The sequence below is a fragment of the Pomacea canaliculata genome, linkage group LG2, assembly GCF_003073045.1.
Source record: "Pomacea canaliculata isolate SZHN2017 linkage group LG2, ASM307304v1, whole genome shotgun sequence".
NCBI classification, from domain to species: Eukaryota; Metazoa; Mollusca; class Gastropoda; order Architaenioglossa; family Ampullariidae; genus Pomacea; species Pomacea canaliculata.
The window spans coordinates 30,023,055-30,041,503 of NC_037591.1; the positions used below are offsets into that span (position 1 = coordinate 30,023,055).

Consider the following 18,449-nt stretch of genomic DNA (forward strand, 5'->3'; position numbering starts at 1 on the left):
TATATGTCATAACTACTGGCATACACATGGTTTCTTAAAAAGATGACTAGTGTTTGTAATTGTAAAAACAGTTTTGAAATAAGGTTTGCTGTGTTTTTTTTAAAATCAGAAGCTAAATTTTAGATTTTAAGCATTCCTGCATGTAGAGAAAGGATTTTATTTCATTTCTTACTTCCTGATTGAAAAAATACCAAGTCATATCAAGTGAATTATAATTCAAGTTTCTATTAGTGATATAAATAATATTTGAAAGACTTGTGAGCTGTAGATACTTTATTACATATTGCTTATATATCTTAAGGACTTTCGTAGGTCAGTCCATAAGTGGTACTATAACTGATACAAACAATGGACTTCTGTTATAGACTTAAAGATATATACTGTTGGAAGTGAAAGATGAAACCAAAAATCTAGTGTCATAACCATTAATGAACAGTAGTTGCTTGAAACTGAGAAACCAAATATTGATGAGTCACATATTTTCAAAATAAAATGTTCTAAAATTTAATATAAATTTTACTGCAGGATTTAATTATGTCGTATTTGTATATTGTAATTGTACATATGCATATTTTAAAATACCTCTTTCTAAGCATGCATACGTGGGAGTTTCATGTGATAACAGTCACATACATAGAGATAAACATGGATGTGTGCACACACACAATTTCTTAGAAGTAAACATCTCATTGCTTTGTGGCTTTTTTTTGTTGTTGTTGGTTTTTTTTACTTAAAGTATAAAAACAAAATACTAGAAATACTAAGCTTTTTTGTGGGGAGAATGGGGATGGACTTGGTATGGCTTTCAGTTCTGTAATAACCCTTGTCCTTGTGTCCATGGGAATAGATCTCTGCATGCAGCATGGTAGAGCTACATTTCTACCAGTAAGTGATAGTTACCTTGAAACCTAAGCAGTAGATTTTTTCTTTATATGGCTTTTAGTAATTATAGTTATAACCCCCCATAAGTTTGTGATTAGACTTTATATATTTTCTGGCTTTTTTAAATGCATATAGTGGAGCTATATTTCTACGTATGAGTGATAGCTACAAGAACTGAACTTTGCAGTGTGATATTTATTACTAAAACTGTTGTTTAGTTCTAGTAAGAATTTTGTTGATTCAGTTTGCAAAAGCTGGTACTGTGGTAGGATTTTTATTTCTTTTAATCCTCTTAGGACTGCATAAAAGTGTAAAGTATTACAAAGACTGGCTAATAACTGAAGACTATGAATATGACAGTGTGTAATATTTGTTTTTTATTATTGCTGCTTTCAGATAAACTTTAGACTTCTTTTCATTAATAAAAAAAATTGCATTTGTGGTATTTTAGTTTTATTGTAACAGTACTCATGCAGATATTAACTTATTTTAAGAAAAGCTGTTATCGTCCAAATCATCTTACTTTTTTTGGATATCTGTAAGTGTACATTGTTGCGGCAGTCCTTAGTTTGATCATGTTCAGCAGCAGATTTTGATAGCGATATAATATCAAACTCAAAATGGATGTGCCTTGTCAAAACGCTGTTAAATGCTGTTAGATCAGACAAAAGGCCAACTTAATGTTGACACAAGCATTTACTCTTGTATGTAAATTTGAATTGTGTATCACAAATAAAATATAATAACATTTACCACAAGCATTCTTCTTGGTATTATTCACTTGAATAGTTGATCAAGGTCATTGTTAATGTTACATGTACAGTTTTTCTTAAAAGTCATTAGTGACTCCTTGGTATTGAAAGCCTTGTGCATCTGTTGATGTTATAATTTTTCTTCTTTAACACATGCACATTTTTTTGTTTTGTTTTGTTTTTGTTTTTTGCTGCTTTATGTCACCTTTTTAGACAGTAAGTTTTGTAATAACAGCTTTAGCAGTTCAGTTATAGCTCTATCTATGTGCTTTTTCACATAAACAGTTTTGGGTATATTAGGTTTGAAGATATTGGAGAAAGAAAATTCTCTTTAAACATTACTCAAAGTTTGCATGCCATGCTCAAATTAGAACAAAATCTGTATATTGTCTGGCCATGTGTGTCGGCCAATTTTCTGATTTAAGAGTTATTTATAATATCATAGTATATGTATGCTTTGAAACAGAATGGGCTATTGTATATTAGATATAATGTCTTAATTATATGCAGTTTATGGCTATACACTTTGGGTCAGGAACATTTTTATCCATCAGATCTTGGGTTCTGCTAGTTGGGGAAAGAGTGAAAATGCTGTTTAGTAGGATTAAGGATGAATTTTACTATTTTCGGTGATCACTGAAGTGACCTTTGAGGTGATTTTTGATTTGCCTGGGAAAATTATAAATGAATGACAGATTTTAGCATACAGTTTTCTGAAATACAGAAGTCATTCATTTCATCTCTAATTGTTAAAAGATTTTGGTTAAACTTTATTTTACGTTGATTTATAGAAATTAAGGCAACTTCTGCTACTGCATTATCTCCATCTGATAAAGTTGCTTGTTTTAACCTTTGTGGGCATACTTAATATAAGTGAAAAAATGTATTTCCATCTTTTGTTGACTGAAACTTTCAGATTTATAATAAATAAATTTATCACTGTCACAGTGAAAACTGTGACAAAAATGGTTAGCTTGAACAGTTGAAGAATAATCTTTTGCTTCATGAGCCAAGACATTTAAAAGTTATGTCCACGAAACCACCAGTGATGCATTCATTTTCTTAATTGCTTGTAATACCAAGGTCCATCAAAGTAGTGATTATAGAATAGAAAAGCAAGCTGTTAAATTTGCCCCAATTCTGATTTGTAAATTATTGCTACAGAGATACTGTAACTTGTTTCAGGTGATGCATTGATGGCTGAGGACATGTACTGTCTGGAAGTTGCACAAGCTGGCTAGTGCTGCTTTCTGTCACCATTGCAGCAGTGCTTCCTATAGGGATTTTTATCTCAAAAGTTGTTGCACATGACAAGCAATGAACATGGGTCAGAAAGTCTCGGGTGGCATCAAAACAATATCCAGCTCACGTGAGCCAACCTACAAAACCCTTAACAGAGAACCGGCTTTCAATCCAGACTTTCAGAAACCAGCTCGGCTCGATGCACTTCTAGATATGCCACCAGTGAGCCGTGAGGTGCAGTACAAGCATGCCTGGAATCCAGATGACCGGTCTCTAAATATCTTTGTCAAAAGTGAGGACATGATGACTTTTCACCGCCATCCTGTGGCTCAGAGCACAGACTGCATTCGTGGGCGTTTTGGTTACACCCGAGGACTGCATGTGTGGGAAATTGTGTGGAGTACACGACAGAGAGGTACCCATGCAGTGGTGGGAGTTGGGACAGCTGAAGCACCACTGCACTGTGTTGGGTATCAGTCTCTTGTTGGAAGCAACAAGGAGTCTTGGGGCTGGGATCTGGGGAGAAACAAGCTCTATCATGACATGAAGAACCATCCAGGGATCACATACCCTACACTTTTAAACTCCGATGAAAACTTTGTGGTGCCAGACAGCTTCCTGGTCATTTTAGACATGGATGAGGGCACACTAAGCTTTATGGTTGATGGACAATACTTGGGCATAGCCTTTCGTGGGCTCAAGGGCAAAAAACTTTACCCTATTGTGAGTGCAGTATGGGGACATTGTGAAATCACCATGCGATACATTGGAGGACTTGACCGTAAGTGTCAGCATAGAAATGTTTATATTTTTTAAAGGAAATTGATGTGGTGTTTATAACTAATATTTTTTCCTATTGGTTGCAAGATCATGATTTAAAAGTTTCCTTGTCTGTTCCAGGTTGATCACAAATAGCTTATAGTTATCCATCTTTCTACACTCTTAAGTTATAGAATATCCTGTCTCAGCTTGGTTCCTTATCTTTTAGCTCCACTGTCTGATTGATGGCTGTAACTGAGTGCTTGAAAGCTGCTTGGCTTTTGTTTATACACATAGCTTTATAGCTGGGTGTCTTTCTCCAAAAAATTATCTTAAAATCTAATTTAGAAAGGTTCTTTTAGCAAGTTTAAAGTAAACAGAAATAAATTGTTCTCCCTCAATTGAAAAACAGCAATTTCTTTTAAATCCAAAGGAAATTAGATATATCCAGGTATACCAGAACATTTTTGGGGGAAACGGGTTATATAAAATGTATGATCACTGGGATATCTGGTTCTGTATTGATTTTAATAGTCATATACCATGTAGAAATAAACAAAACTCAGGATGATAAAAGTTTCAAAGCAGTGAACCGTCTCATCATACATATGGAAGAGTTAACTATTTAAATCAATCGTTGTGTTTTGTGTGTTGAAGGATACAGCTCCATTCAAAAGTGGTTCACAGAGTTAAAAATTGTTGAATTGCTTTTCCTTTTGTTTACGGAGGGCGGGATTAAAATTTACTGAATATGACTCATATATATGTATAGCCCATTTTATTTGATTGCCAAAGGTGGTGCACTACACAGTGGATGAGTCAACTGTTGGTTTTCAAAACTAAAACCAACCTTTATTATGCTAATTATTTTCAAAGAGGGGAAAAGTGTTAATCATCAGTCGTTAAAACTTTCAACATAATCTTTAACACTGTCTTATGAGAGTCCATGAAGAACAAATTAGCATTATAGACCTCAGAAGAAAAAGTAATCTCTTCATTAATGATAATGGTTTTCTTCCGTTTCCAAAATATTTTTTCCTCTTTGGATTCTGGTAGGGCCTTGGTCATGTACCTCATAAGACATTAGGTGGGCAAAGTGTTCATGCACAGCTCTGCTATTGATTGACTATAGTGGAATAGCCTATTGGTCTAGATTAATTATTTAATTCAACTTCTAGACATAGTGCAAGCAGGTTTTCTTTTCTTTTAAAGTGGTTGATGGTCTTTCATACTTCAGCATGACTAAAGGACACTAAGGATTTGATAACATTGCACGGATTGTGCGCAGAGATAAAACGTTTCATAAATATTGTACCTATGAAATTTTTTTTCAAGAAAGTTTTTCTCTAAAAAGTACACAGAAAGTGTTGGGAAAAAATTTACCAAAAAAGCGGCAGAAGCTTTGAAAAAGTGAGGACAAGCCAAGGAATCAAGAGAAGTCATTTTGATCAGTCTTGGATAAATATGTAATACGCAAGATGAAATGTTGCAATTTTTTTTCAATTTGCAGTCATATTGTGGCTTGTTGAAGGGTGGGGGGGGGTCTGTTTTGCAACCACTATATATACACTAATAGCCTCCCTTTTTTTCTTTTTCTTTTTTTTTTTTATAAAAAAAAAAAGGCTGATCAGTAATTAAAAGGTTTGATGATTTTGCTGCAGAAATACTTTTAGTTTCTCATGCATTTAATATTGTATGCCTGTTTGCCAGTCAGTTGATGATGTGGCTCATGTGTTGGGATCTGTAGGCGAGTAAAGTCTCTTTATATCCTTTGTTGTGCACCTTTCTTTGGTTCTAAAATATTTTTTTTATTTTCAGCTGAACCCCTGCCACTCATGGATATATGTCGAAGAGGAGTGAGAAGTCAGCTGGGAAAGCAGCGACTACATTTGATAAAGGAACTTCCAATTCCCAACTCTCTAAAAATGTACCTATGGTACCAGTCCTAGCACAAGGGGCATATTTCTGTTAACATTATGGGGTGCTTCTGCGGTACCTCTGTTTCATCATGTCATTTCACACTGCATTGTTTTGTTGCCGCTGCCTTTCAGCCTAGCATTGCCATCTTTTAGGCAAGAGGCATGTGCTTACTAAATCTTAGTCTTTGACCTTTAATGATCAAAAGTTGCACCACACATAAGTCCAGCTAAGCTAATTAATGAGGTTTTTTTTTAAATACCATGTAAGGCTGATTTATCTTCTTCTTTCTTTCTGTATGCTACATGTTCAACAGGTTGAGCAGATTGAGTAGTGAGCAACAATTACTTTTGGCCATTTGAGCTGATACTAAGAGCTAATTATAATGATCGAAACCTGTACTAAGTGCCTCGGCACAGACTTTCTTATATTTCTTAATATTTTTTTAAAATACTGCAGATAGCAAAGACAGGGTGGGGGATGGGAGAAATAATGTTAAGATCACAAAATGCACAATAATCAATAACCTGCAATTCAGTCAAAATAATGGTTGTAGGCACCGAAAAGGTATCAAATAAATATTGTATCACTTTATATGCCCTGAAATTTGATTTTTCAATAAAAGCTGCAAAGAAAAATATTCATGCACAGCCACAAGCAGTAAAATTTTGCATCATAAAAGATTTGTGTATGGGCACCTGACTAAATAGTTTTCAAAGGAATTTTCAAAATAAATCTACCACATTTTATCTTTATGCATTATATGGCCAGGAGACTAATGAAAATTTTAAAACGTTAAATCCCTAGTGCCAGAGGGTCTCTGATTTTATAGGATTCAGCCTGCTGCTTTTTTTTTTTTTTTTTTTTGCATTGTTCCTAATATGTTCTGTACTTAATATGACAGAAATAAGTTACTCAGCTGTCTTTATGAAAATAAGGCAAAATTCCTGACTAGTTTTCAGATTTAATAAATAGGAAAAGTAAAAAAGAGGAAGGATCAAACATTTTTACCATGGTAACTTTTACCTCTAGTACCATCTCTTTTTATCTTCCAGACTCCATTCATATAATTTATCAAAGTCTTATTGTCATTGACACAGTTAAGGGAAGAGAATGCTAGCAACATTTTTTTTTACTTTCCTTGTTTATACTGTTGTCATGCACACACCTACCCTCTCATACTGATATTTTATCAAAGAGAGCCTGTCTGGAACTAGTCAAAACTATTTATCTGAACGGGTATCTATGGGTATGGTGAAGTTACATTGACAGCATTCTGAACCAAGGATTGCTTCAAGTTTTTTTGTTTTGTTTTTTTTTTTTTTTTTTTTGTATGGGTGAGTGGGTAGGGGAGCCATTTTCCTTGTTCGTGGCATTTACCAGGAAATAACTATTATGCATTTGGGAAGAGGTCGCCTGTCTCTTTCTTAGCTTCAGCATTGGACTTCAAATGCTTGTTCTCACAGATTGTGCAACCATCTAAATCTCAATAGTTTCAGTGTACAGAGCAGCTATTAAGTGGAAACAATGTGCACTGGACCAACACTTTGTTGTGCTAATGGTATACCTGATCTCCCATTCTGAGTGGCTAGCCAACCTAGTTGTGTTTCTTTTCATTCTCCATATCACTAGCATCCCAAGGGCAAGAGACAATTTGGAGAGTGCTGTGTAAAAAAAAAAAAGAAAGTAATTTATAAAATGTGTGTGTAGTTTTTTTTAAATGCTTTTTGCTTGAGGACGTTGTCAAGAATGTTTTTTAATTCAATGCTTCCTTTGTGAACTGTCAGTGTTGTACTCTAAGTGTTCATCGATAATGTCACTGTAAAATTTAAAATGGATGAAGCCTGGTTGTGCACTTTTATACAGAGCGCTTGAGGAGGGGAGAGCGTGGATGTGCATATCACAATATGTGTAGCAATATGCCTGAACATGCCTGTCCATGTTTGTGTGTAAAAGAGTAAGATGCAGATGGTTATAGGTCTTCACAATGAGTGTTTATGGATGTATATGCAGTTTGAGAGGAGTACACATGGGTATATGTGTGATGCATCTGTCAACATCATCACACCCCATTAAATGTTTACTTCAGAGGGTGGTCATTATGGCATGCAAGACTAGCAGTGCTGACGTGAATATGTTGAAACATATGCTGTTTAAAATTTATGGGTGCCAATACCATGGCATACAAGTTCACCTTGTCACACTGATGTTGGAGCATTCTGGTTACAGTTTTAAAAAAAATGAGGTAAAAAGAAGGTAAAGGACAGAGAAGAAAGTGAAGCCAGGTGACTTAAACTGAGCCTTTTCACAGATCTGCTGGGACTGAACTCATCTTTCATGTTGATTTTGTTTTCCCTCACTTACATTTTTGTGTGCAATATTTCATTTCTCTTTTGTCTTTTAAAGCTTGTTTGAAGAGAGGGGAATGAGAATGAATGGATTCAGTGTCAGACTGGCATGTTCTTTATCTTTGATAGTTCTCAGACATTGCCAGTAACAAACCACTTTGTGAAACAAGATGTTTTATCTGCCTTCATTGAAGTGAAAGTTGAAGCATGAACATAATCAGCCATTGCTTCTGTCTTCTCTAGTCCTCATTGGTCATTCATATTTCGGGTGTGATTTTTTAGCTATTGCTTTTACTCCATAAATGTTAAAACAGATCTTTCAAGGAAAATAAAATCTTAATTGGAACTGAAGCTTCCCAACTGTTTCCTCAAAGAGTAGTCACAGTATTGCTGCAAGAGAGAATATATGTTTGTTTTTATTATCATATGGTTACAGAAATATTTTATCAGCTGGGGTTGGGGGGCTTAAATCTTTGCTTTGTGTCAATAAACCTGTGAAATTTCTATTCAGTTGGTGAATGCTTTAAGGGGCAAACACTCTCATGTCATAGGCTAACACCTAAAGCTGATACGCAAACCAGAAAAGTGTTTAATGAATGTTATGCAGTATTTGCATTTGTTAAATATCTCTGGCACTTTTAAAGAATTCTTAGCTATGATGTTTGTGTCATGAAATCAGAAATGATTTACATTCTTTTAAAAGCAGTATTCAGGTTTACTGTATTCGCCAAAAAGACAGTTTCTTAAGGATAAAGAATTCTAATGGGGCATTGTTATACAATTTTAAAAAAAATTGATTTAAGCAAAGAACAATAAGTAGGCTGCTATATGTTCACACCTCACGGAAGAGTTAATTGTTTTTGTTTTTGTTTTTTTGTTGTTGACATTTTCCATAGATACATCAGAACTAAATGCTTAAATTTGAGGCTTACTAAAAATTAGTATCAAGAGGATTGACTTTGCTTTATAAATGTCAGTATGATGAAAAGAAGGCAGATAGTAAAATCAAGAAGACAATTGAAAAGAAAACCAGCATCTACAAAGAAGTTTTAGCATTATTTAGATAAAGTCACAGGCTAACAGCTCACAAGTTGAAAACTGCCTTTTGGAAATTACATGCATTATATACAATGTATATGGATTCAAAGGCTTTAGAGGTGGACACCATGGCTGATAGGCTTGTCTTCATTATGATACTTCCAGGAGTCTTTGTATAGCCATTTAGCTTGCATCACAGTCAGCATTTGTGCGTGTGTGTGTGCACACATTGTATGAATTATTGAGCTTGTGTTAGATGTTAGCCAGTCTGTATGCTCATGTGATAGCACACTTAATGTGCTTTGTGTGCAAGACTTTCTTCCTTTTACAGTTGAGCTGTTAGCTTCTTGGCATCAGGTTACTTGGTCAGCATGCAGAAAATTAGGCATTGTCTTAAAATGGTTTGCTCTTCTTATTAATGGCTGTAGTTTTTGTACATGAACCTTTATTCTTACTGTAAGAAAAATGTATAGGGGGTTCATATTCAGTTTCAGCAGTAAAGAGGGGAGAGACAAAGTGGTAGTAAAGGTTGGGTGGTCCTACATGCGCCATAGAAAGCTATGCATTTTTATTGGCATTCACCATTTAAAGAAAAAAAGTTTTGTGGGTTTTTTTTTTTAATTTTTACAATAGTTGTCTTATGTCATACTGCTTCATGTAGGAAAGAATGATGTAGCTGATTTCTTACAATTTCAAATGTTAGTGCTTTTTTCCAAATCAACTATTTTGTAATATGTCATCAGCATTGTAAACACAGGGCAAAGGTTTGCTCTGAGAGGTAGACCTTTAGGTTAAAACTCTCTTGTGGCAAAAACAAAGATTTTAATTGGCAATGTTTTAGCTAAGTATTATCTGTTATGATGAGAGATATGAGAATGTGCAAAGATAAAGGATCTTAATTTGTGAAAAGTTATCCAATTTATTTTGTTGGAATAGAATGAGCATGGATTATGCTAAAGAGTATTTAAATGCTGTATTTTTCATTTTTAACTTACTAAGCATACATATTTTTAACGTAATGATGGCATCATCAAATATCACCTTCAAAATCCCTCCTTTGGGAAAACCCCCCCAAAACATGTTATCATTTTTATTCAGATAAATGTGCTGAGGTGAATGCCTTGAATGTGTTACATGGTATTGACAAACTCTAACCCATCTTTGTCTGAAATAATAAATCACAGTAATGATGAATAATTTTACATCTAAAGACTAATATGGTGCAGTCTGTAGTGCTGTTTTTGGAAAAAAATAAGGCTGAAGTTTTCTGTTGCACATGGAGATATTTACACTCATTTCATTTGAGCAGAGGATATAAGCCAATGTAAGATTAACTGAAATCAATTTTGTGTGTTTTATTTAAAGGATTACTACAATATTTCCATTCCAGGTTGTTTTTATTTAAATAATTGCTCACATCTGTATTATCACTGCCATTTTAAAATTGAAGCATTGTATCACTTTTGCTTTTGAAATGTGCTCTATTCAGGCCTCTTTTGAACATTTTGGTCTTGACTACATTAGAACTGAGTGCAACCTTCTTTCTGAACGATAGGTAGTTTTAGTCTTTCTCTTCTTATTTTACACTCGTTTGTTGGATTCATGGCTAAAAGCACTATCTTGAAAAATTTTTGAAAGAGGAGCATAATTGGGAAAAAAATAAAATATTGAAGCCAGATAATAAGCAGTATATGATTTATTGTTGTTTCATCTTTCAGACACTTGCATCTGTCCTTGGTAGCTAAATCAAAACTTGAGTCTTGGAATATATTTAAAGTGTATTATGTGTTAGGGTGTTGATCTGCAGAATAATCTGCTTTTCTCTTTTTCAAGATCTGTTAATCTAAGAAAAAATATGCAAATTCACATTAACCTATCTTTTTATCCCCATGATCTTCGCAGGTAATTTTGATAAGTAGTGTAAATTTCATCCAAAGTTTATGCTTTAGTATACGCCATAGATCTCTTGATTTGTTTTACATTAAAATGCTTGCATTTACAAATACATTACAGTCTTGATTATATACGTTTTATCCATGACTTCGGATAGTTAGAATAATTAAGAATTAAGTCATTTCTATATAATAATTTAATGTAAAGAGGAGACTTCTGCCTTTGTAATTTCTAAATAATATGTGTAAAGGAAGAAACATTTTTTGCTAACTACATTTATAAAGTTTTCTAAATGCAATGCCATTTATGTGATACTAATTATAAAGCAGTATACATGACACAGAACAAGGCAGTTTAAAAAAAAATAGCTTGTCTCTTGCTAATATGGAGCTTTTGCTTATACATTATGCCAGTGGTTCTCAAAGTATTTCAGAAACACGGACCACTTTACTAAAGTAAAAATACAGTTGACCACCAAGGCCTAAAATCACTCTACTGCGAATTTTAGATTTAAATTGCTGCACTTGTTTCATTACAATTCAAAACTAAATGTACTTTTGTGACAGTAGTATAGTAATAAGCTTACTTAAAATGACATAGTTTGCAAAGTACACATAAAAATTAAAAATAAGGACATGCACTGCGTTACTAAGGAATGCAATGTTCGCGCTGTGACATAAAGACTTAGTTGTTAAGCGAGCGTTGTGTGCGAACGAGCAGTTGCGAATCGATAAAATTAAAACTTATGTGAAATCGGTTCTGGACTAATGGCGATTTAAACATCACTTTTCTGACATGATGATTGTCAGCTGCGGACTTTGAGAATCACTGCATTATGCCACTCTTTAAGTCTTTTTTTATTTCATTCCTGCTTAATTTTATGCCTTTGCATGTGCTAGTCTTTAAAAGTGCAGCCATTACTAATTTTAGTGGTTTTTTTTCATTTTGACCTGATCATCATTTAGTGTGCAGTATTATACAAAAAAACGACAAATTTTGTGAGTCTGTGGGTGCGACTGGTAATGCCTTATGATGCTGAAATATGTATCTAGTTGTATGTGTTTGGGTGTGTGTAGGTGGATAGGTGTGCATGGATAAGTGCGTAGCTGTGCATCTTTCTGCTTATTTCCTGTTAAAATCTTCAGCCAACTAGTTGTTGCTAGAAGATATAGCTTTAACATTTCTAAAAAGATTTGAAAGTTGCATGTGGTAAGATAAATCATTTGAATACAAATCGCTTTTTCCCAGACCCTTTTTAATGCTTCCTAATTCTGCAAATGCAGCTTCTGTAAAATCCTGTCCAACATGCAAAACAAGTAAATAGTGTAAAGGGTTAGGAATTGTAAAAAGCTTAAGACACGAAGAGTTTTGAGGGTTCCCCTACCCCCCACTCCAGTAAATCAAGTTACCATCCCATATTTTGATGCCATATTGCACAGACTTGTTATGATAAAAATTGGATTACAAAATGCTGGAAAGAGGCAATCAGCTTACCCAGAGAATCCTAAGTGGTCATGACACATTTGTAAATTATTGCCCTTATCTTCCCCTAGAAGACTCATCATTTTAAGAAGACAGCAGTCTGTTTTGTGTGAAGATTTCACTGATCCAAACAGGAAAAGCATAGAGGCTGCAAAAATATGAAGAAAACTATTTCTTTGATGACACTGATAAAATGATGCTCCTTTGATGCCTAGTGGTCTGCCAAGGAAGGTGATCTTTGTTTTGCATGAAATTTTATATCTTTAACACAATAACAACATTCTTAAACACCAGTTTAAGTGGTGCTTCATGTTGAAGAACAGCATGAATTTTATGCAGATTCATATGCTTCAGACGTTGATGTAAGGCTTGAAAGGCCTTTCATATGTTAATGTATAATTTCAACAACTACTTTCCTTGCTATAATCATTGCTGACTTTCCTGCCTGATAGTTTTCATTCTATTGTTCAGTAATTTGGTTGCCTTGCTTTCTGTTGATTTGTGCACATACGATGCTTTCACTCACCAATGATGAAAACATTTGATATCACACAATGATGAAACTATCTTGTGTTTAAAAAAAAAGGGGGGATCACTTTTGGAAGCATCAAGTATGTAAAGTCTAGTGACTAATATAGATGAATATTATCTTAAAGTGTAATTTTTTTTTCATAAATTATCCAAAGATCATTGGCCCAATCTTTAAAGATTTATAAATATGAGTTGTCAGTGCATTACAGATGTTTTAATCCTAAGGATGTTAGGAGTAGTAAAATAAAAGCAACCAGTTTAGCAGAGCTGGGGATACATAGCCTACTGAGTGCAACATCTTTTTTTTATAAAAAAAAAGATTTTTCATACTGCATTACAAGCTATTGATTTCAATCATTTACTGCTTAATTCTCTTAATTGTTTTTCATGAACATGAAGTTTGATTGAATCTAACAAATGGAAGTGTTTATTTTTAAATAGCTTAGTGGAAATTCAGCTTTCAGTCTTTACTGGTGCTTATACTTAGAATACATTTATTTCAAAGTACATACTGACACAAATTTTACTTAGTTCTTTGAAGATAACATTTGTTCAGCAAGTCTTTTAAATATGCTATTGTCGAAGGTGGAAAAGTGGTAATTTAAAAAATGTCCCTGGATTTGGTGTCAGGTTTGTTTCATATTGTAAACATAATTCTTCAAAAAAAAAAAATTAGGTTTACCATTATCTGTGGTCTGTAATAGGTGTTGGTCTACAAGCTGAGAAATGGCAAAATAATAGTTAACTGTTTGTTGAACTTTCTCAAAGTCCTCAAATATTATCTGTTTTTTACCTGGAAAGATTATGTCAGCTTCATGGTACTTTCAGGGATACACATTTTGGAATGGCAAGTAGAACATTGTTTGCTAGGTGAGATGGATTGGCCAGAGTTTAAGTGCTGTGGGTTTAATCATTTTCGAAATAACAAATCATTTCTAGTTCAACTGATGAGCCAATCAAATTTGTTATTTGCATGGTTTACCTCACTGCCAATCTCTTACCAAGAAAGTGAAAGAGAGCAAACTTTTTCCTGTATGCCCTTTGTGTGTGCGCGCCTACATGAATGGAGAACATGCTAAGAGACAAAGCTAATTAAAAAGAAGAGCTTAAGTGACTGCCATTTACATAGTAAGAAACCCAACTCCCTATAATTTTGCTAAGCCATTATCTTATTATTCTGCCTTCATTTGCTAAATGACTAAAGGTGAATCTGTATATTTATTTTGCATGTTTGTTTTTTTCTTTTGGTTTTTTTTTTTTTTAGTTTAAAGCATGGGCGATGGCACATTTTCATATTTTTGTTTTGTCATATTTGAAAAAAAATAAAACCACCTCAAGCAAGCTACATACTTTCAGGACCAACAAATTTGCTGCTGCACCACCTTTAATGGCCTTGTTTGTATTTGTGTATGGGTTGAGGGGGAGGACTGAGTATGATGCAGAAGCAGCTCTACTCTGTTCATCTTTTACAATACCTTGACCACTATGTACAAAACCTTTTCTATATTTTGCATAAGCTAGCCAATAAAAGTTGACCTGTGTACAATTTATTCAGCCCTGATAGACCTCACCAGCACTGTTGATGCACTTCTCATTGAAGACTTTAGTAGGAAAAGGCTGTCTTGAAACCTGAAAGCCAAACACCATGCAACATGGCAGATGATCCTATGGGGTTGTTAGGGCTAAAATTGAGGTCGGACATGTAACCCTATTATTGTGTTGGCTAAACAATTAGATTGTAATATGTAACCCAGGAATAAGCAGGAATGCTTTTCTCATTTTTGGCTGGTTCAGATGTTAAATGCATTATGTGCAATCTGTAAACTCTTAGCTTATGACAGTACAATAATTTAGTTGTTCCAGCCAAATCATTGAAATGGTGTCAATGAAAAATGTTTGTAACATTTCTTTTTCGTCTTTATTATAGACATTATTTTTCCTGTCCTTTGCCCTCTCAGTATTCACACAACCTGTGTGCAAGAAAAGACAATAAAAAATTCACAAGAAAAATGATGCATGAATGGTAGTTAAATAATATAAAGAATTTTAAACACAACCAAGGTGGGAGATGAGAGAAAAAAGTGTATAATGGGTAGGGGGGGAGGAAAATTGTTGAACATGATACTATAACAAGAATTGAGCCCAGTGTTGAAAGTAAATTTTGTATAGCAGTAGATTTTCCTTTGGTTTTACCATTGTCATCACAGTCCTATTTTTTGAGGACGATGTATGCTTCCTGATTATGAATGTTACACGATGCCTTGACTTTTAAATGTGCAATACGGTTTACAAGTTGTCATTGAATGATAATTTTTCTCAGTGTGGTAGCACTCAGTAAATCTCTTTATTTAAGAACTTTGTGCGGTACAGTTTGAGATTTTTTTTTTTTTTTTTTTTGGCAACCTTTTCATGGTCTTACTATAGTTCATTTCCATCGATGTGGTAGACTTCGTGTGTTGTGCAAAACTTATCAATTGATTATGGTCGACCACTGAATGATTTTTATTTTTCGTATGGTCACTGGTTGTAAATCGTTTGTACATTTGTCCTAGGTTCTAGATTATGCATTAAAGTTGTGGATGGCAGGACCGCACAAGCAATCGGGATCGGCCTTGGGTTTTCACTCTGCCATGTAAGTGGAGCAGTGAGATATATAGATCGTGTGTTCACATGCAAGCGGTCAAAATATTCATCTGCTGCATTAAATAGGTGGTGATGATCAAAGCGCACACGGTTTGAGGCGGGAAAAAATAACTTTTTTCGCTCGTAATTCTCTTAAACTAGATACAGAGCAGCCTTATGAGGCACTTGTTCTCGAATGCCTGGATTCTCATCTCCGTGTCGGCAATCAGAGTCCACATATTACATGTGTAAAGCAGGATCGGTACTACGATAGACTTGTAGATAGTACGTCGTAGTAAACCTGATGTTAAGGCTGCGCCAGACCCTGTGGCAGTCCCGATGTGGAAATCAGTTGTAAAGCTGCCATACTGAAGAGGGTTGGCTCCCTGTTTCAGGTTGCATGTCGGCCTTTTTTTGCACGATCTTCTTCAAAAAGATGTTGCATAATGCAGGCAGTAAGGGGAAACCTTGACAAACGCCTACTTACATGTCAAAGTTTCCGTTGGGATGTCTGGTCGTACCACGGACGTGAATAAGTTCGAGATCTTCGGTGACTTAGACGAGACAACGGACAATTTTGAATTTTCGCATCACGTCCTTAGCCACTCTCGCCAGACTCTGTAAACACCACTTTAAAAGTCAGTGAAGTTGTGGCAAAGGTGCCGCTGATGTTGATGTTTTTCAGTTGAAGTCTGCTAAAACATGCTCCTGGTGTGAAGCCAGGCTGAATCACTGGCATCGGACGCCAATACTTTACTGTGATCAGTCTATCGCCTTGTCCGTTTTTTTGTTTGTTTATTTTTTTAGTAGCGAAATTCGCAAACAGGAGATTGCTAGCTGTCTCGTTCAAACGAATTTAACCCTCACGTTCTGGCTTCAATCCTGATTTGTTAAGATTTATTTATGAGTACTTGACCGGATGCCCGGTCAGCAAGCATGTCGTTGTAGTGTGATAGATGAAAGTGTGAAGATTGCTAATTCATTGATTTGTTGGCTTTCTTTGATTGATTGCCAAATCAGGTACCATAACTTTGTAAATTATTTTTATAAACCATATTTACCTACGATTTCTAGCCATTCCACCGTGAGCAAATAATTCTATGGGAGACTACTCCGTAACTGCTTGTGAAACTGAGGTATCTCCCCTTGAACCGCTAAGCAAGTAAAATCGAGGAACTCGACCGCCCTATGATAAAACGATCTCTTCCTCACAGCAGCTAATTACAAGTTTAAAAATGCTGGGACGAGGCTGGCTACGTCACACGAGCAAAAATGCAACTTTTTTGGTTTTGGACAAACGTGTTAGCCATAGTTTGCAGGTACTACAAAGGTACGACAGGTAGGAATTGTAGTCACAATTTGTGTCAAGCACTCACCTGTCGACTGTTCTGCATGCTTTTCCTTTCACTCCCACCACCACGCTTTTCACGAATTGACCTGAATTGTTCATTTGCGCGCATGTGTGTGTGTTGTGTGTGTGCACTTTCGAGAAAACCCGCAAATCTTTTTATCGTCGTCTTTCTTTCGTGCATGCATGGATTCATTTTTGTACAATACTTGTGCTTATCCCCACTTGCCTCAACACACAAACACTATACAACAACTACAAGACGACTTTATAATTATAAACGGAAATTGTGTGTCTGCATATGTTGGGTTGTCGGAAAGTCAGCATTTTTGCAATAAATAGCGCTACTTCATTTTTGGAAATACTAGAGTCAATTGCACCTGTGTTATTGTATGTCATTTCACAGCTGAAAGTTCTAGCTTCATTCAAAAAAAAAAAAAAAAAAACGTGATTTGATTGAAATTTGGAGATTTTACAAGTTGAAGACGAAAGACCAAGCTGTGCATTTTCGCCATATTTTACTGTTTTACTTCCGTAAAGGGAAGAACGCGCTTCTTAGCTATATAGGTAACAGAAATGTCTTAGATTCATAGTTGGTATCGCATTTAAATTCAAATGGTTCTTGGCATTATAGCAGATAGCTGAATAGTTTGAAATGTGACTAGTGGTGAAAAACTACATTCATGTAACATTTACCAGACAGCTGCTAAAAGGTTTTGCTTAGAGTGGTGTAGCACGAACTAATATTTACTTTGGTAAAATTTAAAGTCTGCAATGGCAATGTCTATGTCATATTTCAAATAAAACATGCACCTCTCGGCCTAGTGGGAAGCTAACTCTTTTCGATTTACGAACGTCGAGCTCTATTAGATGTCCCTCTTCGATGTGTGTTAAAGGTTCATTGACAACCTAGAGTGGTTCGCCGTGTCTATGTCATGGGATTAGGAAAGCTTGTCTAGCCTTCCTTACGTGCAGCAGTCCGTGATGGTAAGGTGTTTAATCTGGATATTTGCTTAGCGGACATGAAGCAAGTGACTATTAAACTTCCCATTTCTCCTAAATCCCCGTAAATGGCACACACTAATAAAAGTTTTAACATTCAATTTAAAAAAATGTTTTGGCCTAAAGGACCGGAATGTAGTTGGTGGGACTAGGGGAACGAAAACACTACACTTTCTCGGGTTACCTATTCTTTCACTCCCTCCCCGAAAGTTTTACTCCCACCGCTTTCATCTGCCCTCCACCGCATTAAAGCTTAATAAGCACGTTCTCTGTGCTCGCCACCCTCGCCCAATAAACCAGGTTTACGTGGTAGAACTCGTCTTGCCAGCTTAGTACCAACAGCAATGTGGCTTCATCTCCTTTCACTTGCTTTCACGAGTAGTGTAGAGTGTTCCAGAATGTCTGCAGTCCACCCCACCCCACCCATCCACTTTACCGATTTCCCGAAGCAGAACTCTCCCCTGACGTCTTTACAAAGGCAGCTCATTCTTAACCGTAAACAGCGCAGAAAGCTTATTGAATTTCTTGTACAAAAGAGTGGTTAAGATGGCTGGTATGCCATTTGAAGTTCTTGTACTTTCTTCAGTAACCTACTTTTAAAAATAAAAATAAATAAGTGAGTTACATCGCGAA

General features: G+C 35.3%; 1 protein-coding gene across 1 annotated transcript; it reads left to right on the forward strand.

The window, feature by feature from the left end:
- Positions 1 to 2,819: 2,819 nt before the first annotated feature.
- On the forward strand, positions 2,820 to 15,450 carry LOC112556818 (SPRY domain-containing SOCS box protein 1-like). Its single transcript, XM_025226187.1, has 2 exons — positions 2,820 to 3,657; positions 5,454 to 15,450. The coding sequence occupies exons 1-2, from the start codon at positions 2,952 to 2,954 to the stop codon at positions 5,582 to 5,584; spliced, it is 837 nt and encodes a 278-aa protein (XP_025081972.1). The 5' UTR covers positions 2,820 to 2,951; the 3' UTR covers positions 5,585 to 15,450.
- The last annotated feature ends 2,999 nt before the right edge of the window (positions 15,451 to 18,449 follow it).